Source organism: Limanda limanda, chromosome 21 (genome assembly GCF_963576545.1).
Source record: "Limanda limanda chromosome 21, fLimLim1.1, whole genome shotgun sequence".
NCBI lineage: Eukaryota > Metazoa > Chordata > Actinopteri > Pleuronectiformes > Pleuronectidae > Limanda > Limanda limanda.
In genome coordinates, this window is record NC_083656.1 from 9,047,456 (window position 1) to 9,074,288 (window position 26,833).

Here is a 26,833-nt window from a genome sequence, read left to right on the forward strand (position 1 = left end):
ACAATTCTGAGAGAGAGAGAGAGAGAGAGAGAGAGAGAGAGACCTCACCTTTGAAAGACATCAAAGATTCCTTTGACCTATGACCACTGACATTGTCACTGCAGGAGCTGTTGGTTGACGGCTAAACATCAAAGGATGCATGGTCCTTGAATGTCCGAGATATAGAACATTGTGTTTCGATAGCGTGTAATCAAACTTTGACGCCACGCCACGGTCATATGAAATATGAAAACTCGATCTGTGAGGTAGGTTTTATTTCAATCTTGTTTAGATGACACTCATCTCAAGTTGAAGTTGATCTGATGAAAGCTCTAGGACATGTTTGCAAAAATTGCTAGTTTTTCATAATGCTCCTTGAGACTGTGTTGTGCGTCAGACCAGGATACACCTGTGTATCAATTTTTCGTGAAAATCGGTCAATGGGAACTCAGGGGCTGCCTTCCAGGGGGCGCTGTTGAGCCTTTTGCCACGCCCATTTAAAATTTCTCCACAATACGTAAATTCTCACCACTAAACGTTGGTAACAATTTGAGCCTGTTAAAGCCCTCCAAAAGACTTTTCATTTGCCTGAAAGAAAATAATAATAATCCTTACAATTTCCATAGGGCTTCCACTGTTCGGTGCTCGGGCCCTTATTATCAGAGAGCCTCTTTTTATTGTGACTCTTATTCCGCACCCAAGTGTCAATTCTTTGTTACATTAACACACATAACATAACAGTATATTGCATATTGCACATCCCCATTTCTCTCCTGCTTTGCATTTTACTTTTTATTTAACTTTTTATATCTTGTATTTATTTGTTTTTGCATTTTACTCTTTATTTAACTTTTATGTCTTGTATATATATTTGTATATATTACTTCTTTCTTATGGGAAGTACTTATTGTGTTTTTATGCTTTATGTTAAATGTATGCACCTTTTCACCAAAGAAAATTCCAGGTAGGTAGGTGTAAACCAACTTGGCAATAAATCCTTTCTGATTCTGATTCTGGGGGGTTTGCTGAAGCGGTTCTATTTACTTGTTTTCACCCAGCACCTATAGATCACGTGTGTCTACATAGGAGTTTAACATATCACTGTGGGGATGTTCTGTGTTTGCATTGGTGGGGTGAGGGTGACGTGCCACAGCTGTGTTCTCCCTGTGGGCGGGCAGAGGTTTCCTGTACGAGCGGCAACTAGAACAGCCAGTCCCCCCCCCCACACACACATACACGTCTCAGTGCCACATGATTACTCATTTGTACTAACGCTCCAGATCAACGCGGGATCGAACCCACGGTGAAGTCGCAACGGGTCTAGACAGCGGTGCAGCTGCTGCCGCCGCGCGGAGGTAAATATACATCTGGCAGCAAATGAATAAAAAGGTGAACAGCAGATAAACAGGCAGCCAATCAGAAGCCGGCGCTGAGGCGAGCACTGCGCGCTGATTGGCTGCTCGCACCTCCAGCCCCGGCTCCCATTGATTCGAGCTTCTCTCTCCCCCTCAGAGCTGCTGGAGCCCCGCGTCCCACTCGCCAGGCTGTCCCGTGTCCTCCGCTCCCTCCTCCCGGTGAAAGAGACAAACTGCACCCCCACTCGTCTGTCTTCTTTCGGTGAGTTGCTCTTCTTTTCTCCCTCTCCGCTGCTCATCCCTCCGTTTTTCCCCACAGGTGTAACATCTGCGTTACGCAACCGCCGGCGAGTGTCGTCAGAGAGAAGTGAGGAGCATCATCGCCACATCCACGCAGCTAGCTAGCTAACCTGGCTAGCGGGGATAATAACAACAATAACGATTTAAAGATGGACGCTTTTATTGTAGCACAATGTGTGGATGGTGTGTGAGGCTCCACCGACGTTTCTCTCTCTCTCTCTCTCCCCTCCTCCGTGTCACAGCATCGCCCCACCAGCCGCAGCCACCATGACGGAGGCGGAGGCTTTGGAGAAGAAGCCGCTGCAGCAGAGGGGCACGTCCGGGAACAGCGGTACCACCAGCAACGTCCCCCCGGAGCCCCCCAGGGAAGACGGCGTGGACCACACGTACAAAGAGAGCGAGGGGCCCAAACCCCCCCGGGTCATCGTGTGGAGGAACGTGGTCCTGATGACCGTCCTGCACCTGGCGGCCGCGTACGGCTTCCTGCTCGTCCCCTCAGCATCCCCCCTGACCTTGCTCTGGTGTGAGTGACCAACACGTCTTCTACCTGTTACTGTGGGGGGGCGGAGGGGGGGCCAGTGGGGGCTTTCATTCTCCCAGTTATGTATCCGTGTAACATCGTCTCGGCTGTTATGTCAGCAGCCCTGCCCACTCTCTCTCTCTCTCTCTCTCTCTCTCTCTCTCTCTCTCTCTCTCTCTCTCTCTCTCTCTCTCTCTCTCATATGCATGCAACAACATGGTCGCTTACATCAGTAACAGGCCCTCGCTGGTAATTGACTATCCTCGCCATGTTTTTGTGAGTGAATGGTAATTTTCACTCTCTCTCTCCTGTGTCGAGAGAGAACATGTTGATCTTTCTATCAGAGAATAAGAAGTGCGATGGAAAGATTGGCAGTGTTTCACATCCCCGGTGCTGTGGAATGGCCTGTCTCTCTTTCTGTCTCTTATTCTCTCTCTCTCTCTCTCTCTCTCTCTCTCTCTCTCTCTCTCTCTCTCTCTCTCTCTCTCTCTCTCTCTCTCTCTCTCTCTCTCATGCATGCAACAACATGGTCGCTTAAATCAGTAACAGGCCCTCGGTGGTAATTGACTATCCTCGCCATGTTTTTGAATGCGTGAATGGTAATTTTCACTCTCCTCCTGTGTCGAGAACATGTTGATCTTTCTATCAGAGAATAAGAAGTGCGATGGAAAGATTGGCAGTGTTTCACATCCCGGTCTCTCTTTCTGTCTCTCAATCTCTCTTATTTCTCTCTCATCCCTCTCTCTCTCACACCACTGCAAAAACATGGTCGCTTTCATCAGTGCATAATCCTCCTCCCAGTAGCCTGCGTGTAGGGGGGGGAGTATGGATGAGGCACCCATCATCAGAGATTTAATGTCTGAATGTTGCTGCCGCTGCTGCTGCTGCATGGACAGAGAGCTGCTGTTCAGTAACAACACAGAAGAGACGACGTGATTTGTTGATCACTCGCTCAGCAGGAAACAATCCAGCAAATAGTTTGGGAATCGATCGATCGTTCGGAGGGAATTGATTACAAATCAAATTTATTAGTCTGGAAATTAATCGGGTGAATTGTGGGAAATAACTGGCAGGTTGATTGATCTGGAAAATAATCTACAAGTGAACCTTTAATAAAAAACAACATTTAGTTGCAGCATATATTGGTTATAACATATATTGAGATGTAGGTTTTTCATTAGAGCAAAGAGACTGAACGTGGGTAGATTTTAATGCTTCCTGTTTCATCCTACATGCAATCATCAAATGGTTTAATTCGTCCAGTCATCATCTGATATGATGTAATTACACGAGAGTGGAATAGATGCATTGTCTTGTGAAACAAGCAGACGAGTACAGACCAGCTCAGTCAAAGGTGGATTTTAAACATTGAAATGTTTAAGCTTTTGGATGTGAATTCACTGATTTGTTGCCTTTAACAAACAGTAAAGGTTTTATGAACTACAAGGTGATGCAAAGACTTTGCAACGAGCAGTGTCTGTTCTTTTCAGCATAATGTTGTCGAACTTATTTGTCCTTTGCATTTCTTTCCACAGCCGTACTTTGTTTTGTAGTAAGTGCTCTGGGAGTTACTGCAGGAGCTCATCGCCTGTGGAGCCACAGATCCTACAAGGCCTCAACCCCCCTAAAGATCTTTCTTAGTTTAGCTAACTCCATGGCATTTCAGGTACCTGAATTTAACAGCTCCACAGACACACACTTTCATTACAGTGTAAATACCATGTTGTGTCCTTCACTGTGTGTAATCTGCGTCTTATCCTATAACCCTCAGAACGATATCTATGAATGGGCCCGGGACCACAGGGTTCACCACAAGTATTCAGAGACGGACGCGGACCCTCACAACGCCGTCCGAGGCTTCTTCTTCTCTCACATCGGCTGGTTGATGCTCCGCAAACACCCGGACGTCATCGAGAAGGGACGCAAGCTGGAGCTCACCGACCTGCAGGCCGACAAAGTCGTTATGTTTCAGAGAAAGTAAGTCACTTCAGTGAATGATCTATTTTTACACTCGTCGATATAGTAAAAAATATAATTGTAAAAAAAAAAAAAAAGGACTTTAGACTTTTGTCAGGTGGTTTTGACTGGAAGCATTGTCTCAAATACAGCGAGAACTTCACCTACTTTGGATTTACGGGTCACTGAAGCAGTGCGGTTTAACTTAGTCATTCTGGTTTAACCAGGTCCCAATTACCAACATGTCATTCATTGCATGGGGAGATGTGCCAACAGTCACTCTGTCATGTGAAGGAAAGTGAGGGCGTGAGCATGTCTGACGAGCACTTTTTGTTCCATGTTTATGTTGCACTGAGTAAATACTGACTTCCATTCTTTCCATCTCCACCCATTGTTTCTCCCTGACAGCTACTACAAGCTGTCGGTGGTGCTCATGTGCTTCTTCATCCCCATGTTCGTGCCCTGGTACCTGTGGGGGGAGTCCCTGTGGGTGGCCTACTTCGTCCCGGCGCTGCTGAGGTACACGCTGGTGCTGAACTCCACCTGGCTCGTGAACAGCGCCGCGCACATGTGGGGGAACAGGCCCTATGACACGGGCATCAACCCCAGGGAAAACAAGTTTGTCACGTTCAGCGCTATAGGTATGGACAGCGTGTCAAAAGTGGGATCTCATTTCAAAACCTGTTGCAAGTCTCTGTCGTGCTTTACGAGAACTTTACTCTCTTTAGGTTTTGCCAAAATGTTGAATAAAGTACCTTTATGCACGTTTATCTTGACATAGAATAATCTCTTTGCCGGATTTAATCACATCGAAATTGTTAAATTTGTTTGCCATTACATGTTTGCTGACATTTTCAATGAACTGGTCCTAAACATTGGAAACGTCTGTCTTCAGTCTGAATCGCTCACCTCTGTTTCCCGTTGCTTACAGGCGAAGGATATCACAACTACCACCACACGTTCCCCTATGACTATGCAACCAGCGAATTCGGGTGCAAGCTGAACCTTACCACGTGTTTCATCGACCTCATGTGCTTCTTTGGTCTGGCCAAGGACCGCAAGCGAGTGTCCAGCGAGCTGATCCTGGCGCGGATGCAGCGCACCGGAGACGGGAGCCACCGGAGTGGCTAAGATGGGTGCGCCGCGGTCAGCTTCGAGGGGAAAACAACCGAAGGAGAAGAAGAAGCTTCCCAGTCTTTGAAAGCTATACATTTCTCATCCTCAGAGGATGAACGTCAGCTTCATGAGGGCCTTGACCACATTTTGCTTGTTTTTGTGGTTTTTTGTAGCTGTAACTTAACAAATTGTTCAAGTCGGATTTAAAAAAAAAAAAAAAAACACGTGTTGCTAAGCTCTTGGCCTCAGTTTCTATATTGTTCAGTCGGGCCAAGGTCTTGCAAAGTTGTTTTAGATTTGAAGTAGATACGTTTTAAAAGTCAACTTCATTCTTGGCTGTTTTGCCACTTTGGTGTGCATTTCCTCATGCAAGATCAGTCATGTAGCCATTTTTATGTAGGTGTTACTCAATTATTAATGAAAATACATGAGAAGTGCCGTAACAAAAAAGGAAACAACGTTTTAATCAATAAGTTGTGATACTTTTGCCTTTGTTGACAGTTTACATCGGATTTTTACAGTTCTGATCTAAATTAAGATTTGGAGCACTCTTAAAGATGTGTCAAAGTTTAAAGAGAGTTAAAATCACATTTGTTTTGTTGAAACAAAGTTGCTGGCTTTCATGAAATATGGCACCTGATGGATGACTGAGGGAACCCAGACCATCTCTTTACGACTTGACAACCACATTGCCAAAAAGTGAACAGAAACCTCAGTCATGTGGTTTGTTTCTGTCTAACTGGGCTGTTCTCTGCGGAAAGCAGAACTTTGAAAAGGACTAATGCTTTCTTTAGTCTGTGTAGTAATTTGAGACAATCTTAAAAAACTGCCAATAAATATTACTAGTAAAAGATAAATGTTATTTTACCTAAGAACCATGCAATGTGTTGTGTGTTTTTGATGGTTACATAACAGAAGAGGGTTCCTGTTGTCGACTGACTCATTCATAACCATCTCTATCCAGCACGCTAAGTCAATATTGCTTCTCTAAAATCCGTTGTGGAAGTTTAACTGTGGTATTCGACATGTTCCTCCTTTGTCCACAAACACCTGCCGCAGACGTCTCATTGGTCGACGTAGCAGCAGCCCGGTCATGTGACAGTTCTGGCGTTGTGAAACAACATGCCACCCCATGCATGACGATATACCGTAGTAGGTGTTTGTAGTGAGGTGTTTTTTCTTTATCAACGGCAGAGCTGTGTCTTAATTTTGTGACGTAACCGCGGAGCTGCATCTCTTTTGGATCAACAGAGCTGTTGCCATGGTGACAGAGAGGGTCTGGTTTCCCAGCAGATTTCAGGTGTTTACTCTGGTTTATTCTATTTCTTATTGACTTAAACGAATATTGCTCTAACCTGAACCTGTTTCTGCTTTGCAAGAATTGGAAGATTGTCTTTTAAATATCAAAAATACCAAATTGGAGCACATGCGTACTTTTATCCCCCCCAAGAGTCAGAATACAACTTAATGCCTTATATATACATATAAATATATATATATGTCCTGTCAGATAAAGATATAAAACCTGACTGAGGTCCATGTTTACAGGCTGAAGCACCAGGTCCAACATTATTACTTATTACTTATTGTTTTTATTATTTTTTTATTCAATTCAGGCAGCATGACAACATTACGGTACTGTGAATGCAAATGGATCTGATTCAAATTTAACACCCGGTGTTTAATCATGAGATTTAACTTGCAAAACATGGTTCCCCTGCTGGATGTGCCAACTGTACTTTCACAGCATCTCACTCTGAAACCCTTCAAACAAACGGGTGCCGTGATCAGACGTCACTCAAACCAAACCCGACAGTGAAATATCTCCACACATGCCAACAACTCCCTCTATCTAGTTTTCCTAAATGACCCGGAGGACGGAGAGGTTGTCAGTCTGAATGATCATGTCAAATCTAAACTGTATTCTATTCTGAAATAAAAGTCACGATATTTTCACTACACTCGTAATTCAATTCTAACTGTCGTTGCTTTTCTTTCTCTCTTCACACTCACCTCTCTCTGATCAACATTGCGAGCCGCTCAGAAATTCAAACCATTTTTAGCAGATTGTTATGGTTTTGCTAAATCAATAAGAAACCTTTGATCACCCACTTGAAACTTCCCCTCCAGCTGCTTCCGAGTCTGCTTTTTAAAATGTGGTTTATCAGTGTCTGCCGGCACGGCTCTTGACAAGTGAAACAGGTGATGTGGCTTCAGCTGCTGCCAGAACACTCCCTCTGATAACATCTGCAAACACGACGCATCAATCATCAAATAATAATGTAAATAATTAAAATTCTTGTTTCTAATTTACAGTTGTTTTTTTAACAACCTCAGGGACAGGTTCGACCTGAGGGGGTGTGACATGATTAAGGGGAAAGGAATTGTATAAATTCCAAGTTATTGAACAGAAAGTTCTTGTGTCGTCAGAATAAATATCACAAGACTTAAACAACAAGAAATGATAATAGGAATAATGTGTTATGAGCACTGGGTGCACAAACATACCTAAAAAGTTAATATTGTAAAGTAAATTACATAAAATACTAGTTTTTTGCTTTGTGAACACACACTGACACGCACACACACACACACACACACACACACACACACACACACACACACACACACACACACACACACACACACACACACACACACACACACACACTGAGTCAGATATCTCCTGTATTTAGTGCTGCAGTAATTAGCTGTTGCCCGCAGATGAGTATAAGAGTCAGGTTTCCACGGGTCAGAGTGGAATGTAGGACCGATATGTCGACCAGTTTAAAATACATCAGACTCTTTCAGGGTGAAGTCATAGTAAGTGGAAGTTCTGAATGAATACAAAAAAATCTGCCTACTGTACTTAAGTAAAAGTGGAAATACTACACTATGGAATATAGGTTAAGGACATGCATAAAAAAGTAATCATACTACTACTAGGCCTTTATATTGACAGGTGCCATTATTATAAGTTTTCAAAATAATATGTGATCATAATTATTTATGCATTATAAATTGAGTGTTATAAATGGCAGGAGGGACTAAGTTTTGAACAACTTTATATACTTTCTTTTTGTATTATATGATTGTATATGTATTTGATGTGCATGTGTAAATGTAGTGGTGAAGAATTCGTTGAGGAGAGCATCAGCTGACTGACTGTTTCCGGTCCAGATGAAACGTCTTCATACGTGGAGTTTACATACAACAATATATATTGTTTGTGCATAAATATGGATTTAGATTTCCCACAGTGACGTGTCACAGAGTCACACTCAGCACTTGGCTCACTTATTCAACTGCTGTGGTGTGATGCTGCATGTTGCCATCACCCCAGGGTGACATGACACCAGGTTACTGCAGTTCATCATCGGCCCCCGAAACATTCACGCCACACGGTTAGGAGCGTCTGACTGCAGCCGACCAATCACGGGCCAAGATCTGACTTATGATCCTCCTGGACCAATGGGACGAAGGGCGGGTGAGGATCCAGATCACAAACTCACAAGACGTTTTCTGGAAGTGACTGTGGATCCGAGTGGCGCGTTCTGAAATCTGCTATGGTCATAAAAATAGACTGAGGTGCATTCAGCAGCAGGCGGGGGTGGGGGGGAAGAGAAAGAGAGAGAGAGAGAGGGTGTATATGTGTACGTGCTTGTGGGCGTTTACAAATGTTCAAATTTTAATGTAGGTATCAGCTGTTGATTAAAACAAAAAGGAAGTCGCTAAAATGAAAAGGTTGTCTCACTATATAAAGTTTGTTGGGTTTTCCATTTTCAAATATGAACAAAGGGTCACATGTTGCTTTCCTGCAAATAAACCAACAGCTCAAATTATTAATGATGAATGAATGAGGGAATATTCACGTTTTGCTCATAAATGATGCAAACCATCATGGAAGGAACGAATCAAAGCTCAAACTCTTGGAAGAGGGATTTTATTTGAAAAAGATACCGAAATGAGTAAAATAAGCAACATGGATTGTATAAATATCTGTGCAACCAAAATTAGCACAGAGGCACTTTACTGCCTTCTGCTGCCATGATACACCTAAATGTCCTGCTACAAACCTCAAGAGCGTTGTTTTTTTATTCCATTTAACAGTTTATTCATGTTTTATGATCTGATATATGACCGGTATGAATTAAAAAAAATAAGTAAATCAAAGTTACACAGGATAAGAGGCGGCCGGAGGAAAAGCATTTTTTAACTTTAACAGAAAAGGATGTCAATTCATTTTCAGTTCAGACATAAATCAGAGTAATCTTTTGTTTTGTTCCCTAGCTGCCGTGTGACCTCAGCAGTCAGAGGAGTGTATCAGGTGTGAGGGTGAAAGGAGGAAACTCATTTACAATCAGCCATTGACACAAACATCAGGAAACAGGGATCAGTGACATTCTTCTGCAGAGCTTCGGCCCAAAAAACCTCTCATGGCACAATGAACTGGACACAATCGGTTACTGCAGGTGAAGAGCACAATCAGTAGGTATGTTATTCTTTTTTTTAATGCTTCTGATGCTTGTTGTGCAACGACACGCCCCTCTGTAAAAAGAACTTAAGTATCAGGCGGTTTCTCACTCACACAGACGGTTTACATGGACATCAGTGTACGATACTAACCCGATAAAGCAAATAATCTGAGTAAGACTAAACAGCATTTTATGATCAACTTAACCCAAATGACGGCATACTAGGAATATGCAATCAAGACGTGTGGAGTATTCTGACCTTAGATTATGAAGACATGGCTACTTCTTAATTAAATGATAGCATCCTATTGGAGTTTTCACTGCATTTTGTGACATCGACGTGTAACCTAAAGTATTCGCCAACTGCTTAACGCAAAATAAAATGGAGTTGTAGCTTTTGTAAAACTAGAAAGAAAATAAACAAAACTCTATATATTAGCATTGTCCGTTTAACTGTTTGATTCATAACCAGACTCTGCTCTGTAACATGTTAACGAAAATATGAATGAAATATTTAACTAGCAACTAAGGTAAATACCATAATCGAAGATAATGTCTTATTCTGAATAAGTCAACAGTATTTTAAACCCTCATCCCGACAGTGGAGGTCGAGGTTGTTTGTGTCGGACGTTTTGTTTCATTCACAAACGTGATGAGAAGAGAATTAAGCACCAGTGTGTCGCAAACGTGGATTATGAAAATGCATCTACTCGTATAAACACCACCTTGATTCAAACTTGCTTCATATATTACATCAACTGTTGAATTTACACAGAAACACAACTGTCAGAATACATTCATCTTTCTTTTTTTCGTAAAATTACCACAGCAACATCGACACATCTCTACAAGAACCCTCCTCACCGCCCAAAATCAGCCGAGTCCTTCGCGAAGGAGCACGTATGGAGTGACAAAGATCACAAATCTGCAATACCCTCTCGATTTCTCGTTTTCAAAGCACGTCATCAGGTCAAAAAGAAATAAATACATATATAACAGTATGATAACACTGAAGTCTGGTTGGTGGAGTATCCCCCCCCGGGGGAGGGTTAGACGCCCAGCTTGTTGGCGATGGTCATGAGCACTTTGAGGATGGGCATGAAGCCCGAGATCTCGCTGAAGTTGCTGCTGCTGACCACCTGGGTGTGGACCTCCAGGCCGCGCTGGTAGTTCTGGCTCGCCACGCAGCGGCTGATCTCGTGAAGCCCGTTCAGGATGTTGTGAGAGAGCTGAGAGATCGGCAGAGGAACAAAATCAGATGTGAAAACAGTCCATGCATCATTTTGTTACTTTTAACGATTCCTTTAATATGTCTGTAAGTGGACACCTTGGAAACATGGGATGTGTGTTGTCAGGGCTGAAGGAGGTAGAGAGTTGAATTTTGTGTGATTTGGACAGGTGACACGTTCGATATCAATATACTTTGAATAAACAGGCGACCAGCGCTTTGCAGCAGTAGCAGCGGGTGGGTGTGGGGGGGGATCATGACAACGGCAACTGATGAGTTTGGTATTCTGCGTACTCAGTGGAACTTCACTGAACTGTGAATAAAGAGTGGGGAGCAGCTCTTTGTGAGGCCGAGCTGGCGTGTCACAGACTAAGTCCTGCAGCCAGTCTTTACTTGCTGTGGCTCAGTCACTGCAGGTCGCTCTCACACTTTCAGATAGAAAAACATGCAACCAGCACCACCACAGAACAGGGACAATGGAAATAGCCGCCAGGTCTAGAACAGGCACAGATTAATGATTGAAATAGTTTTTTAGCCAAGAACATTTTGTGAGTAAACCCTGCTGTGGTTCAGAAGAGTTATGCACTGGGTTTTAAAGTTGCCGTCTCACCACTGCTGTGTTTTTTATCTTTTATATTTTAGTTTTAAATGACATATATTCTTGGGAAAGTAGTAAGTCGTTGAGGGGACCTTTTCTAGGTCAGACATTTTGACGTGTCCCAACAGGTGAAGCAGAGGCGTGGTTAATAACATTAAACATAACGGCTGTCTTCCATATAAGGTGAGGGATTAATGACATTCATGCTGTGACAAGTTGAGGTCATGATTATTAAACCTCAGCCTGAGACTGATCTGAGCTGATCTGTTTGACGCTTCTCCGATTTCTATCTGCAAAGTGAAAAGTAATGTTTGAATCAAGCAGACATTAATATAGTTACTGGGTTATGGTTTAGACTGAATATAGCAAGTTCTGCAAAAAAGAAAGCCAAAGTGTCTCAATTGCCCCCTGGTGGCTAACTGCAGTAAAGGTTATAAACTCACCTTCTGCAAGTCAAGAGTTTGTCATTTAAGGTGGTTTATTATCAAAATTATGTATTTTCAAGTGTTCGTTTCATCCAGTAAGATTGGTATTAATTAGTTAAAAGATGCTTTAAAAAAAAGGGCTGCAACATCTTGATTGACAGCTGAGGCTGACTCGTGATTGGTCAAGCTCATTTATCGATGGGAGCTCGTTCCTGCTCCGACTCTGAGATGCATTGTCCATCTTTATATATATACTGTCATTCATTCGAACAGTTCCCTTCCTCATAAGATTGATGATCCCTTAAGCTTAAGAGGTTTTACTTTTTTCTGAAAGATAATGATTTCTTCTGACACTGGCTGTTTTACTTTCAGAACATGGCTGAAAAACTTTTTTCTTTTCTTTGTTGTTCCATGTATAATTTTTTTAGCAGCATAACAAAAGCCTTGCCTACATATAGAAATTCCTTACCGACTGCTCCCTTAGCTTGTCATAGAGGAATCCCAAACGTTTGCCTGCGTCATCAAGTTTCCTTTTGGTTTGCTGAAATGAAAATAGTTTTCCTCTTTTAGTATGTCATCAAACTTTTTAAATCAATACAAGGTTTAGCACAAACACTTGGCTGAGACCTGGATGACAGGCAGCAGCAGCAGACAAGGCAGCAGGACTTACAGGGTCTCCTGCCGCGAGCTGGCAGCGATGCACCAGGCTGTCGAAGGTGGATTTGAGGACCATGTGATCAGCGGGGATTTCTTTCTGCTCCACCCTCTCCGCAGGCATCTGCTGGAGGAGCTGAGCAAGACAAGGTGTTAGAGGTGTTTGCTATGTGTGTTGCCGCTGAGAATTCAAAGAGCAGCCCGGTGTCACACACGTACCTGCACGCTGGGCTCCTGGGGGGCTCCGGGGGGGACTTGGGCGTGGTCGTGAGGCTGAGGGGCCTCCACTGGGTATCCCATCACAGGGGCTGTGATGGGTGCTGGTGGAGTGTAGTTATCAGGGATCTGTGAACAGAAAAAAGTAACATAACCAGTCTGTGGGGGGGAGGATATGATGCAACATATTATTTAGGTTCAGATGAGGGCAGAGGAACTCCACACCTTGCTGACTGAATATAGATTTTTAGTTGCTTACTTTGTGTCGGAGCAGGTAGTGCACAGTTGGTTTATTAGACCTTATTTGCTCTAAACATCTGAATCCTGCTGCTGGAAATCAGCTTAATGAGAACAGGGTTTTTTCTATCTCTGTGGGTTCTTTACTACACAATCTGGTTTTAAACGAAATGTAGTAATTAAATACATTGTTAGTAATAAAACATTTAGAAGTGCAGCTTTAACAATGAACTTAAATTATTGAACTGGGCTCTTGGTGGGTTCAATTATTTACCTTTTTGCGGTATTACTACACAGCAGACTTGTACTGTGTGGACCATGAATTATAGAGAAGTGCTTCTGATCCGGAGCATATTACATTCACCTGAGGGTAAGTGAAAGGATTGTGTAGCAATTCAGCCATGACTGTGTAAGTGGTAGCCCTGCCTTTTAGTTTTTGAATATTCATTTTTCTCACAATAACTAGTAACAAGAAAACGAGTCAGCAAGGGGAGCAGAGAAGGTGACAAGATCTGTAAAATTAAGAGATAAATGTCTTTAACGTATGACATTTGATTAGGAAGTATATTATTAGAATTTAACATTTCACTGTTACAGGGACAAAACTTTCAGAACCAAAAAGACGGTTTTAATAGAGATAAATGTGAGATACCTTCTTCTTCCTGGGTCCCCCTCGGACAGCGGGCGGGTCATTCCAGCCTTCATGAAATCCTACGAATAGTGGAAGAGTGAGAATTAGAGAGAATCTAGTAAGATTTTTCTTCATGTGGTCACACTCAAGCAGCCAAATAATGTCTGCGTGACAAGCTTTGGTTTAGTTTAGATGGCAAAACGCTTTCAGTGGGAACACAACTTTAGTCCATAGACTTGAGCTATGTATGCAAAACAAAAACAGCAAATGTTCAGGCAGCATTCACATGCCTTACGTACCAAAGGCTGAGTAATCATGAGCATTCAACATATAAAGTGAATGCAAATATTGTAACATGTTTTTGAGTTGCACAATAAATATGGAAATGTGTATGTTATCGTAATTCAAGCCTGGAAAGTAGTTTTCTTTATCACATTGGGTTTTCTTAATTATTGCAGTTCCCTGAAACATTGCAAGAAAAGCATACACCATCAAACACACACTGAGTGACCACAGAAATTAAACAAATAGATTGCAAAAACTAAATGCAATCTATTACAAAGATATAACATAATGTATCAATATTGTATTGTACATGTGTACAATGTTATAATTGTCACTCAGTAGATGTTTCAATGCATCTTATTCCATATCCAGCCCTAACACTGTCACCTTCAAGGTCACACTGGGAATACAGCCACGGAAAATGTCCTGCAAGTCAAATCAGGAGTAAAAGCATGAGTAACAGAATTATCTGTATTGCTTTGTAGGTTTATCACTATCTAAAAATATTTGGATAAACATCTGTGAAAAAAAAAAAATGGAATAAAGATAATTGATCTCTATATATAACGTGATCGACATGTACCTGTAGGAGGAGGAGCAACATTGGGGGCTGGGTACGGCTTTACAGCAGGAGCTCCGGGGCCTCCCTGTGGATACCCTGATCCAAGAGGAGCGTAGGGACTGGAGGTCATGGGGGATACTGGCCCCTGGTTTTGGGGGCCCCCTGGGTACATGGGAACTGGGGCTCCGGGCTGGGAGCTGGTTGGCATGAAGTTTGAGGATAAAGAGGTAGACGGCATGAAGGCTGTTGGTGGCACCCCAGGGCTGGGCATGGGGGGGAGGCCTCCCGGGGCCGACGACGACGGCGGTAGTGGAGGTCCAGATAAGCCAGCAGCTGGCATAGAAGGACCTGGAGGAGGGAAAGAAGAGGGTCCGCCCATGGACATAGGTTGAGGCTGGAATGGCTGGTGAGGCAGGAAACCTGGGAGAAGACACAAGTAATTGTCATTAAGCATCAAATAAAATCAGCTTGAAATATAGGCCTCACAATAAGTCAAACCTGGAGCCGGAGCCGGAGCTGGATGTGGGTAGGATGGCCTCCTGGCAGGGTGGGCTGCACCGGGCGGCGGTACATGAGAGGAAGGCGGCAGACCAGGGCCAGTGCTGATTGGAGCAGCGATCGGGGTAAAAAACGATGCCATAGGATTCTGTGGAGCCACTTGGGAAGGAGCAGAGGGCTGGTACTGGCCCTAATATTAAAAAAAAAAAATGGATGCTCAATTTGTTTTAAGGAAAAGCCCCAACATTAATAATTACATAGGAAAGAATCTTGCGAATACACAAATGATTTTAAGTTTTGCTGGTAAAATGAATACCATAATTTGTGCTTTGGGTGCAGGAGCCTGAGCAGCAGGAGCCGGCTTGGCTGCCGACACATCGACTCTGTTGAAGGTATTTGGAGGCTGCTGTCTAACGGCAGCTTCTTCCTGAGCATGGAACAGCCTGTCCCTCAGCATCATGATCCCAGACTGGGGAGACAAAGAGCACAAATTCAAAAAGGTGTTTTTTTGCAATCCAAATCAAAAGACGGGGTTTTGAACTGAGGTCAGCTGTGTTCTCTCTCACTTGCTCCGAGTTCTCAGGCAGGTAGGTCATGGCCGTGGAGAGACTGCCCTCTGCAGCAAGTATGCCGGCATAGCAGGTCAGCTTCTCGGCCAGGATTGGGCTCTGGACTTCCACCTCGCTGTTGCGGAGGCGTTCGATTGACTTCCGCAGCATCATGACCTTCTCAACCAGATCCTGCGAAACACACAGCATATGACACTGTGAGTGGGGCAATCCTCAGCTCTCTCACCTTGGGGCTACAATAAGGAATTGCATATGCAGCCCGTAAAAATGATCTTTCAGGGTGTTTTTCATTTTGCATGCCATAGTGTTTCTTTATAATGGAAATTGAAACATGCTTAATTTGTTAAATAGGGGATGGGATCCTTCTGACATGTTCGTCAAGATAAAGTTAAATTATATGAGCTAATAATATATATTTTCATCCAGTTTCTTCTTTGGCAGGCTTGACTATAGTTTCAAAACATAATTTGCTTCATTGTTATAGGACCCGACCTCTAAACCCAGAGGGGAGGAGCAGTCTCGATGCAAGGCCCAGCACTCCACCAGCTTCTCCACGTTCCCAGAGCAGATGTAACACAGACAGGCCTGCAGGCAACGCTTCTCCGTCCCCTCATGCTCCAACCGGCCTCCAAGTGTATCTACCGGGAAGTAGACAATCAAACAATGTTAAAGAAAGAGCAAAGGTTAACATGAGAGCACAGAGGATTAGCGCAGGCAGGAATGCTATTCAGCAAGTGAAACAAGTACCGCTGAAACAGTACAGTTCTCATAGATGTGGGCAAGTCGCAGCACGTTCAGTGTGTGAGAGACTTACCGCACAGACGGGCAAAGTCTTCAGGGTGAGCATAGGTCAGGAGAGCAGCCAGAGCCTCCTTCCAGTTGTCCAATTCACAGCTCTGCACTATGTCTCTCCAGTTCTGGGTCACTACTGATGATATCAGCTAGAGAAGAGAATACACTTTATTAACTTCCCGTTTAGATGTTTCTTTTCATGGGATTCTTTCAATTGAAGTACAATCGATGAATCAAATGTGACAATATCAGCTTGACACTGATTCTCTCACCATTGAAATGCTGTTCTTTTGCTTGCTTAGGTATTTTTGCTGAGTTTTCTTGAGCAGTTCTTCTCCTCCGCTGATCGAGAGGAGGATGGCTTCAGCGTAGCGACCGTCATTCAGGCACAGATCCACAGCTCCCTCAAAGTTCCCGACCAGCAGCGCCTGGCTTATCAACCCATCGGTGTCTTCAAAAGAACAGGGTCCTTAGCCGTCAATCATGCAAGTGTAACAAGGACACAAATACGAGGAGCAAGATATAATATCAGAGCTAATGTGTAATAAATAGTATTTACCACATGATACAGGGATCTGGAAGTTGGAGGTTTCCTTTGGGGTCTGAGTGAAAAAGTCTGCTGGTGACACAGACCCGGATGTTCTCGCATCAACTCCTGCAAATTCATCAGTTCTCTGGAAACACGACAGAGACCATTCCACAGTAAACATGAGCTGAAATGTACAAATGATCAGAAAGACATGAAAAGAATACTTTTGTGTGCAGACCTCGGTGGAGAGCTGCTGCATCTTTTCTGCCAGATCTTTGGCATCGACTCCATGACCGTTTGGTTGAAAATTCTTCCCCAGGCATTTTGAAATCTAAAGGAACAACATTTTCACAGCAATGACACAGGATGATGATGATGATGATGATTCATAGGCAACTGTTTATGTGTGAAAGGTATTAGCAGATAGCTGCAGTTGTAATCACAGGGGAAATACCTTTCTGTCCAATTCATCTTTGTTGAAACCCAAAAGTCTGAGGAATTTAATACGAGCTTCCTCTTCAAAATTAACCTGTAACCAGAGAAAGGTCATTACTTTAAAATACAAGCGTATAACACCGACTGACAGAATAAATAATATTTCAGTGTGTAAGGTCCCACCAGAAGGAACTTCCATATGTCCTGCTCAGCATCTGACTTGGCGTTCTGAATCTTGGCCTGGCAGTAGTTGTTGAACGAACCCGCCTGCAGCGCTGCCTGCAGCTCCCTGGAGCGTTGGAGGAACTCCGTCTCCGTGGTAACCTGGCTCATAAACACTTGCCTGGGGACAGGCTGGGGGCTCTGCACTGGAGGCATCTTGGGATTCTCAAAGGTTATCAGCTTTCCACCGAACTGCCAAGCAAACAATGGATCGGTTGTAAAGGTAAAGAATTTTGCCTTTTCGGTAAACATGCTTATAAAATATTTTACTGTTGCACTTACAGCAAAGGACGCTCCCACTGGCCTGCGCACCCACTTGGGGGGCTTCTTCAGAGGAGGAACGATGGTGTCCTGCGCTGCAGGCTGAGGGACTTGCAGGGGAGGCAGCACCTGCCCTGTACCGAAGGGATCCATTGAATCAAATGAGGAGGATATCTGTTGAATAAAATATTAAATGTTAAACACAAGCATAAGTCTGGAGACATAAGATGAAACAATTAGTCAATCAAGAGAAAACTCAAGTATATTAGTAATCACTAAAGAGAAAATTCAAAAAGAATTCTGTTTTACACCAGCTCCATCTTGTGGACAAAAAATGCTATGAACAGCACAGGATTTAGGAATGAAACACACCAGATTAAGACAGAACAGCCCCCACCTTATCAGCCGTGCTTTGCTGCTGAGCCTTCAAACTCCCGCCCATCACTGAGTAGACGGTGATTCTCCCATCAAATGATGCTGTTGAAAGCAGGGCTGGGTTTCTAGGGCACCACTGGACATCGAAACACCACTGGTTTGTCGTTGGAAGCTCGTAAATTACCTAAAATGAGGAAAATGACACATGATAACTTTTAGCCTCATCATCAAGTCACTCTACAGGGACGAGGCAATTTAGTGGAGTGACAGTTAATGTCTTATACCTCTCCAGTGTTTGGATTCCAGCAGAGGATCCGGTTGTCTTTAGCACTACTCAGCAGGAGCTCGGAGTCGGCTTGGCTCCAGGATATGGATAGAATTCCCCTATAAGAACATACTAACAATATTAGATACACAACAAGATGGTCAAAGACAAAACAGACATCAAAGTGTTAAAGCTTCACCTTGTGTGGTTCTCAAAGACTTTGAGGGGTGAAGTTGCAAAACGGAGGTCCCACATCTGGATGACTGGCAGTCGGTCATCCTCAGAGGCCAGCACCAATTGAGTGGCTACATCCGGGTGCCAGAGCATTCCTGAACAGTGCATCTGAAAGTACACAAAACAGATAAAGGGGGATTTCAACAGGGCGCAACACAAACAATTAAACTTTCTGTCAAACCTTAAAGGCTTAAAAAGATTGTCAATATGAACCCTGCTCTTTAAAAGTAGATAAGAATCATCTGTTGAGAGGCTGCCGTGTTGAAAATCAATCATCAAATCACCGTCTGTTAGAGACACTCCAGGGTGCACTAAGATTTTATTTCTCAACATATACTTAAGTGTTTACAGCCTGTTTTATACAGAGCTGTTGTTGAATAATTTAAGAGCCCAGTGGTCACAATATACATCGATTACAGTACAGTGGTCAGAGGGTAAGAACAAAAATTAAATGTTGAAGTGTGGCCAATGAGCCTTCTGGTCAATTCATGACAAACAAACTTGCAATGATTTGGCAGAAGGTTTACTTTGGACTTGTATGAGGTTTTTCAAGCCACCAACCCTGTTGCTGTGGTCACTGATCTTGATGATGGGCTCGTTCTTTCTCAGGTCCCACACCACCGCTTTCCCACTGGGGCTGGCAGAGGCCAGGATGTGCTGAACCTGCCTGTTCCAGGACACTACACTGATGTCTTCAGCAGGCTGAAAGAAGAGATGGAGGCCGTTACTGTCAAAAACCAACCTGCTTTCTCAGACAACCATTCACATCATGTGCTCTCCCAGTCATGCACCCACCTGTGACTTTGCTCCGGGTGTCATCGGACTGCCTAAGTTGTTTAGATCCCAGATGTATATCTCTGAATCGTTCGCTCCTGATGCGAGCAGATTACTCTGAGTGGGGAAGCAATTGAGAAAGATTGATAACATCCAACACAGTACCAGGAAAGAGAATATAAATCATCTTTCAGGATACTGAAGATTCAGAAGTCAGACATTTACCTGAAAAGGGTTGAAATCAAGAGCTCGAACGGGTCCTGTGTGTTTGTCAGATTGACCCACAACTGTATCCGGTCCGGAGTTCATTATTTCCTCTGGATTATATATGGTCAACGCGCCATTTTCACTGCCTGCAACCAGTCTTCCTCCAATACCATCTGCTCCCATTCCAAAGTCCACCCACACAATGCTGTGCAACCTGTGGAATATTAAATATCTAGTGATATATTTGCAAATGACAAACTCATAACTTAACCTGAAGTGCACCAAGTACTTCAAACTTTCTGCAGCATTTCTGCCTCCATACATCTTGCCATCTAAACGTATCATATTATTGTACCTGCTCTGTTTGATTACCTGTTTGCGGTGGGTAATGACCCTTTCAGCTTCATCTCAAGACAGGGGTCAGAAAAGTCTGTCTCAAATATCTCCAGGGCAGCGGTGGTGTTGAAAGAGGCATCCAGCTGTTGGGCGGATGTCCCTAAGGCCAGGTGGATGGGATGGTGCTCTGCAGGACTCCATGCCAGGTGGGCAGTCCTCTGGATCTCCTTCAGCCTCATCTTCCTCCGAGTACAAGTTCAAAGTCCTGGACAGACGTTTGGACCCCTTACAAATCAAAAGGTAAAACATTTGTTTGCCTAACATTTATTATGACCTCACACTAACATCAAAGGAGACAAATTAAGAAACACAAATATGAAACTAAAGTTGGCGTCTGATTCTTAAATAAAGGGGAAAAACATTTGAAAGCACAATAATGGTGATTCGTGTATTTTCTCCATTCAAATAACAGAAAACTGGGTGAATCTTTATGTGCTGGCATTTGCATTGGTTTCACACATCAAATAAAGATTTCATAAATATAACCTTGGTTTAAAACAATCTTTTTTACCAGCTGTAATGGCTTTGATCTGGACCTGGTCTTATTTAGTCTAGATGGGAAAAAAACGTCATAAAGTGGGTTTCAAACAACATTTATCTTTTGCTGACTGGACTGATCTACAATATCTAACCCACGTTCACAGATAAATTGGTTTAAAAGAACAGAGACTTGATCGATCAATACTGTCACTGAGTTTCCTCAATCTGGAGAATGAGTTTAGAACCTGGAGGCACATGTTCCTGCTCTTTACCTGGCTTGACTGCAGCAGGGTTCCACCCTTACTGACAGATTATCTCCGACTATTTCCTGGAATTGTGGCTAATGCTATTTTATGCCAAAGCAACTAATAACACGAGCCACCATAAAAAACCGCTGTTATTTACACCACGATCTTATCTTATTTGACGGTTGTCGTTACCGCTGATGTTGTCTTTAATCAATTGTCGACGAGACTCTTACAATTTAAGGAAGTATAACCAGATCGTTAGCGTCATAGCACACGTATCGTTAGCGTCATTTAACGTTGAACACAACATGACTGCGGCCATTATCTAACTCTATAATGTTAATAGAGTCTAATGTTAATTAGCTCAAATGTACCACTGTATTTAAACAGTAATCATGTAGCTAGCTGGCTAACAGGTCGGTGTAGCATCCTCCCCAGTCCATTTATCCCAGTGTATAAACGGAGCCGACTTAGCTGCGAGCTAGCAAGCTAGTCACCGGCCACCACCCATTCCAACAGAAACGCTGTGTATCCGGCTTATTTAAACCCTGTAAGACATTTAGTAATACAAAGAGGTCTAAGTGTAACTCACGTCAACTGTCTAGCACAGCCGCACAGTCCACATCCACAACTAACTGAGAGGCTAGTCCGGAGCTAACAGCTTAGCTACAGGCGAAGTCCGACCAAAGCGCTTAGCTGTGTTGTCACTGCGCTACGGTGGCCGACGCGGATCACGTTTCATATGAAGTGGCCTGGGTTAACCCCACTGTCTCCGCTCAATAAAAACATAACCTGGAGTTATCTTATCTTTCAGTAACTGAGATTTATTCTGAAAACGTTTATATTATTTACTCACATACAAGAAAAAGACACGGACACAATTTAACTTTTATCATACGTTTTTATTCTTCACAGAAATATATATATACACAAGTAGAAGATTTTAAATCATTTAGATTTCGTAGTTTTTCACTTCCTCCGGGGTTTTTTCTGGATCTCCTCCTTTCTCCAGGTGCAGGTTGTTGTAGGGATACTGTTTCGCTGCCTGGAACACAGACAAACCCTTTTATGGAAATGAGCTCTCAAACAGATGCATATTCCGTATGACTACTTTGTATATACTCATAACTTTCCTGAGAACAGCTGACATTCATGAGAAATTCATTTGCTTATCAACACAGATTTACCGAAAATATAAGAAATACAGTAAATACAATGAGCATGAGTATCTAAATCATACTTAAAAGTCGGATATCATCACAAACTGTACAAGTGGCTGTTTTCTAAATATATTTTGTGTTAATTAGTGCATTAGAAAATACAAGGGATATTTTCCATCTTGGCCTATGTTCTAAAATGGGACAGTGTTTAGGTTAAAAAACGCATAGAGGTAATGACGTCTGATCTACTGAGAAGGCCACATGGCTTTCATGGTACTGCCATACAAGCCAGTAGCCGGTCAGATTTAACTTTAGCCTCAGAGAATCCTCAACTTTGGCCTCTATCATTGATTACAAGGCCAAAACACTTGATGACGCTAAGGTGCACAGCCGAAGTTATGTAACTAAAATCTGCTGGTGGCCTATAACACCTGCTTACATCTTCTGGAAGTTGGTGACTTGAATTGTGCAAGACCTTTAACGGTACAAGGGATATTCACAATCTTGTCCTATATTCTAAGATGTGTCACATAAAATGAATGAAATCAAACCATCGCTCACGAATGTGAATTTGATGCAAGAAAAGCCTTTTTTAAAGATAATAGGAGATATTGAGAATTATTATCTTCTCTGCATCAGTCATTAAGACCATCCTTTGAAAATGAACTTGTGATGTGGACATATAATTCCAGGCTTTGATCTGTACTTACAACAGGTTGGTACGCTGGGAATTTCTCCCCAAGGTAGAACATAAACAGCATGAACCCGATGAACCCAAACAGCTGTTTGCACATGGTGGACCAGGACACAGGGCTGGGAGACGTATCCACACGGTTCCTGATGTACAGGTCAAAATCCCAGTGCATCTACAAATAGACAGAGACCAGACACATAAATAATTGAGGAAAAAATGATACTGTAATATACACAGTGGCGCTGTCTTGTGTGAAGAAAGAAAAGTTTCTGCCCAAGTATATTACTTTACTGAGGACTGATAACATGCACTTTGAACTTATGCTTGTTTTTATTGCTTCCATACAGTAAGGACACAAAAATACATGAACAACCTTCAGACATTATCCATTGTGATGTATGAACTCTGGCTTTTCATCGCTACAGTATTAGACTGCAATCTGTCTTGCAATTAGGGTTGCAAAGGGGCGGAAAGTTTCCGGAAATTTACCGGAAACTTTCCGGAAACTTTCCATGGGAAGTTTAGCTGGGGAATTTTGGGAATTTAAAAAGTAACAAGTGCGCAAATTAAACGCTGAGCAATAAAAACATCATTCAAAACTCTACGTTGAATTTCAACCCTCCACTGTTCATTCTTCCATCACATGCACAGACAACTCCCAGCATCCTGCACACTACAGCAGGGCTATTGAGGCCTGCTGTAGTGTGCAGGACTAGTCAGGTAAGTTTTGATGATATTACTGGGGAGAATATATTAGCATGCTGATTGAGGATTGTTCATCTGTTCATCTAGCCTATTTCCATTAATTTATCCATCAATTGTAAAATATGTTTACAGACGATTCCAATTGTTGCATTAGTGTTTTTTTACAAACTTTTTTCTCATCTTATTCTACAGAACAATGCCACGTGCACTATCTCATGTGTGGAGGCATTTCACCCCATCCAATGTAGAAGGAAAGGCTGTGTACATTTGCAAATACTGTGCAAAGACCTATGTTAAGAATGACACAACATGCAGAAGCATATAGTCAAGTGCCCAAAGCTTCCTCAGAGCTCAAATAAGCCTATGACAAAACAAAATGTTTATATTTATGTCTGTATATGACAAGGTAAATACAGTTAGTATAAATTACCCAGAACATTTCCAGTTTATTCTCGTTAATTCCAGTCTATTCCCGTTAATTCCCATGGAAAGTTTCCAACTTTGAATATTTCCGGAATTTTTGCAACCCTACTTGCAATTAATGTGCAATTGATATCTGAATGCCATAAGGTTAAAAAATGGTAAGCTTTGCAATACTGGATTTTTGAGGCTGATATATATGATTTAAAACATGTTAATCAGCCAATATTCATTTTAGTGATTCATTATTAATGACATTTCAAGAGTAAACTTATTTTATTGGATCCAAGATATGTTCATTGGTTCAGTATTAATGCGTTATATTATCTATTGATTCTGTGTATCTACACAACAAAGGTGATGGTGGAGAGGGATGAGCTGTGTGCATGTGGTGGGGGGTACAGTAGTGTTTGTATTGAATTGATTCAGCAGTACTGATTGTATGTTTTTACTTAGTAATAAGGTGTAGTGTAATTCAAATGTTTATGTTTCACTGAGCTTGTTGTGGGTTTTCATTAGTTTACCTAATGTAATAAACAGAACCAAATCATTCCAGGAGCAGTTAATAAAACCAGTATCTCACCGGCTCTCCCCAGTTCCTCCTCAGGTCAGGATGGTCCCACTTGTACCAGGGGTCCCTCTCATGCTGAGATCTATCTTGTAGCTTTGGATAGTCACCGAAGCTACAAAAACACAACGATGGCATTATTATCCGTGTCACTTTTCATTGTGAAGTGTGGGTGTACCTGGTAAACAAAACAAATAACGAGCTCCACACATTCCTTCAGCACCCCCAGTTGAACTCCCATCAGGCAGAGATTTTCAAAATAAAGCTCACCCCTCTCCCTTGTCCGGATACGGTTCATACTCCGCCAGCGTCATGTTGTACTTCTTTGCAGCAGCAGCTTTCTCCGCTGGGGTCTGCGGGAACGCACCAGGCAGACCATCCTTCGTCAACCCAGAGGCTGAAACACAAGCAAATATATACGATCAATACAAGTTATAAAGCTCTAAGAAGGCGAATGAAAACAAAGAAATGACAAAGCTAATCTGACCAACTTCACTCTCATTCAGGATAGCCGCTCAGCTAGCATGAGCTAACGTTAGCATGTCAAGGTTACGTCCATTCAGGGGCTTGAATTTCACATTTCCACTCACGTATCCACAGAAAAGTACATCAAGCTGCAAGACGAGAAGACAACACAGGACTCACCCGCTCTGCTTCCCGACACCAGGGCCGGAAGGCCGGACCGGTTCCCTCTGCAGAGAGCCTGGGCCAAGCGTCGGAAACCAACAGCAGCCATGTTGACGGTCTGACAAATGAGCAGGGCGCATGCGCAAGGTTGGAAGTACAGGTCGACATAAGGACCAATTCAATGTGGAATATTCGCGAACTTATTTAATGCAGACAATAACGAAATAAAGAATTGTACATAAACGTTATTTATAATATTTACATATAGCATTTTAATACAAAATATATTAATAATGAAAATTCCTTCAGAATACATACATTTTCACCACTTTCTAACTTCCTGCAAATGTTGGTAAGAATTTTTTTAGGACTGCAAAGCAGCACTGGGCGGGCCCGAGCACATGCATTTTGAAGTGTTGCATGCGTTTTGCCTTAAAGATAAATAAGATAAAAAAAAGATAAAAAAGATAATAAATAGTTGTGCAAGACATAAAGTTTCCTTTGATCTAGGAAGACTGAAATCAAAGGATTCATGGTCCATGGAACATCGTGTTTTAATGGCGTGTAATCAAACTTTGACGCTACGCCACGGTCACACCGTGTGATTAAAAAAAAATCCGTCAGTCAGTTTTTATCTCCATCTTGTTGTGATGACACTCATCTCAATTTGAAGTTGATTTGATGAAAACCCTGGTACAAGTGTATCAAAGAAAAAATGTGGAATATGGCCAAAATGGCCACTAAATACAAAATAGCAGGCTTCCTGTTTTGTTTTTCTATTTGCATCCAAAGACTTTTTTGTTTGTCTGGTCATGATACACCTGTGTATTGATTTTTGTGAAGATCGGTCAATGGGAACACCTTCCGGGGGTCTCGGGCTGTCTCGGGAGGCACCGTTGAGTCATTTTGCGACGCCCATTGAAAATTCCTTCAGAATACGTAAATTTTCACCACTTTCTAACTTTCTGCAAATTTTGGTAAGAAGTTGAGCATGTTAAAGCCCTCAAAAAGCAAATTAATTTGCCTGAATAATAATAAGAAAGAATAATAATCCTTACAATTTCAATAGGGTCTCACCAGACACCTTTGATGTCTGTGCTCGGGCCCTAATAATCCTTACAATTTCAATAGGGTCTCACCTGACCTTTGATTCGATGAAAGCCCTGGTACAAGTACATCAAAGTAAAAATGTGGAATATGGCCAAAATGGCCACTAAATGCAAAATTGTGTTTTTCCAATTGCACCCAAAGACTTTTTTGTTTGTCTGGTCATGATACACCTGTATATCGATTTTTGTGAAGACCGGTCAATGTGAACACGTTCCAGGGGTCTCGGGGGGCAACGTTGAGCCACTTTGCGATGCCCATTGAAAATTCCTTCAGAATACGTAAATTTTCACCACTTTCTAACTTTCTGCAAATTTTGGTAAGAATTTGAGCATGGTAAAGCCCTCAAAAAGCCAATTCATTTGCCTGAATAATAATAATTATATTCCTTACAATTTCAATAGGGTCTCACCTGACCTTTCATGTCAGTGCTCGGGCCCTAATTATGAACAAGTAACATAATGGTGGCGGTAAGGCAAAGAAGAACATTGTTCAAGTAGATAAAAACTTTCTTATCCACTCCATTTCAGAGTGACATATTGTACTTTTCTCCACTATATTTATCTGACATCTTGATTTGCATTTTTAGATTCAAGGACATCATAGAGGAGGATATGAGCAGACTCTGATAGAATAGTAAAGCGTAATGTGGAAACATTTTTTGTCGAGTTTTACTTTGATACCTTAAGTATAGTCTGTTGATTATACCTCTACTGAAGTGTAGGATTAA

At 42.5% G+C, this 26,833-nt stretch overlaps 3 protein-coding genes across 6 annotated transcripts; 1 reads left to right on the plus strand and 2 right to left on the minus strand.

The window, feature by feature from the left end:
• Positions 1-1,217: 1,217 nt before the first annotated feature.
• Positions 1,218-7,182, plus strand: scd (stearoyl-CoA desaturase (delta-9-desaturase)). 2 transcript variants are annotated; one of them, XM_061094475.1, is made up of 7 exons: positions 1,218-1,334; positions 1,492-1,596; positions 1,877-2,157; positions 3,690-3,820; positions 3,926-4,131; positions 4,519-4,751; positions 5,042-7,182. In XM_061094475.1, exons 3-7 carry the CDS (start codon positions 1,902-1,904, stop codon positions 5,239-5,241), a joined length of 1,026 nt encoding a protein of 341 aa, XP_060950458.1. In that variant the 5' UTR covers positions 1,218-1,334; positions 1,492-1,596; positions 1,877-1,901; the 3' UTR covers positions 5,242-7,182. The 2 variants fall into 2 exon arrangements, with proteins under 2 accessions (XP_060950458.1, XP_060950459.1); XM_061094476.1 differs by lacking the exon at positions 1,218-1,334 and having other exon boundaries at positions 1,404-1,596.
• A 1,971-nt stretch (positions 7,183-9,153) lies between these two features.
• Positions 9,154-21,519, minus strand: sec31b (SEC31 homolog B, COPII coat complex component). Of its 3 annotated transcripts, none has more exons than XM_061094546.1 (26): positions 21,415-21,519; positions 20,071-20,299; positions 19,717-19,912; positions 19,513-19,608; positions 19,279-19,419; positions 18,683-18,825; positions 18,503-18,602; positions 18,241-18,402; positions 17,865-18,017; positions 17,544-17,774; positions 17,380-17,454; positions 17,164-17,256; positions 16,956-17,070; positions 16,669-16,847; positions 16,419-16,545; positions 16,097-16,242; positions 15,602-15,775; positions 15,352-15,504; positions 15,036-15,225; positions 14,559-14,957; positions 14,363-14,401; positions 13,712-13,770; positions 12,826-12,951; positions 12,623-12,742; positions 12,422-12,493; positions 9,154-10,930 (listed from the first exon to the last, which is right to left on the minus strand). In XM_061094546.1, exons 2-26 carry the CDS (start codon positions 20,271-20,273, stop codon positions 10,751-10,753), a joined length of 3,672 nt encoding a protein of 1,223 aa, XP_060950529.1. In that variant the 5' UTR covers positions 20,274-20,299; positions 21,415-21,519; the 3' UTR covers positions 9,154-10,750. The 3 variants fall into 3 exon arrangements, with proteins under 3 accessions (XP_060950529.1, XP_060950530.1, XP_060950531.1); XM_061094547.1 differs by having other exon boundaries at positions 20,071-20,319; XM_061094548.1 differs by lacking the exon at positions 14,363-14,401.
• A 184-nt stretch (positions 21,520-21,703) lies between these two features.
• On the minus strand, positions 21,704-25,120 carry ndufb8 (NADH:ubiquinone oxidoreductase subunit B8). Its single transcript, XM_061094891.1, has 5 exons — positions 25,015-25,120; positions 24,640-24,766; positions 24,385-24,484; positions 22,693-22,848; positions 21,704-21,867 (listed from the first exon to the last, which is right to left on the minus strand). The coding sequence occupies exons 1-5, from the start codon at positions 25,103-25,105 to the stop codon at positions 21,775-21,777; spliced, it is 567 nt and encodes a 188-aa protein (XP_060950874.1). The 5' UTR covers positions 25,106-25,120; the 3' UTR covers positions 21,704-21,774.
• Positions 25,121-26,833: the final 1,713 nt, after the last annotated feature.

Excerpts from the sequence above, each read along its gene's own strand:
- scd (XM_061094475.1), top strand. The coding sequence starts at position 1,902 with ATGACGGAGGCGGAGGCTTTGGAGAAGAAGCCGCTGCAGCAGAGGGGC. Across the intron at positions 2,158-3,689 it reads CCCCCTGACCTTGCTCTGGT|CCGTACTTTGTTTTGTAGTA; the intron begins GTGAGTGACCAA and ends TTCTTTCCACAG. Across the intron at positions 3,821-3,925 it reads CTAACTCCATGGCATTTCAG|AACGATATCTATGAATGGGC; the intron begins GTACCTGAATTT and ends TATAACCCTCAG.
- sec31b (XM_061094546.1), bottom strand. The coding sequence starts at position 20,273 with ATGAGGCTGAAGGAGATCCAGAGGACTGCCCACCTGGCATGGAGTCCT. Across the intron at positions 19,609-19,716 it reads TTGATTTCAACCCTTTTCAG|AGTAATCTGCTCGCATCAGG; the intron begins GTAAATGTCTGA and ends TTCCCCACTCAG. Across the intron at positions 10,931-12,421 it reads ACAAGCTAAGGGAGCAGTCG|CTCTCTCACAACATCCTGAA; the intron begins GTAAGGAATTTC and ends CCGATCTCTCAG.
- ndufb8 (XM_061094891.1), bottom strand. The coding sequence starts at position 25,105 with ATGGCTGCTGTTGGTTTCCGACGCTTGGCCCAGGCTCTCTGCAGAGGG. Across the intron at positions 24,485-24,639 it reads TATCCGGACAAGGGAGAGGG|CTTCGGTGACTATCCAAAGC; the intron begins GTGAGCTTTATT and ends GTGTTTTTGTAG. Across the intron at positions 22,849-24,384 it reads GGAGGAACTGGGGAGAGCCG|ATGCACTGGGATTTTGACCT; the intron begins GTGAGATACTGG and ends GTCTATTTGTAG.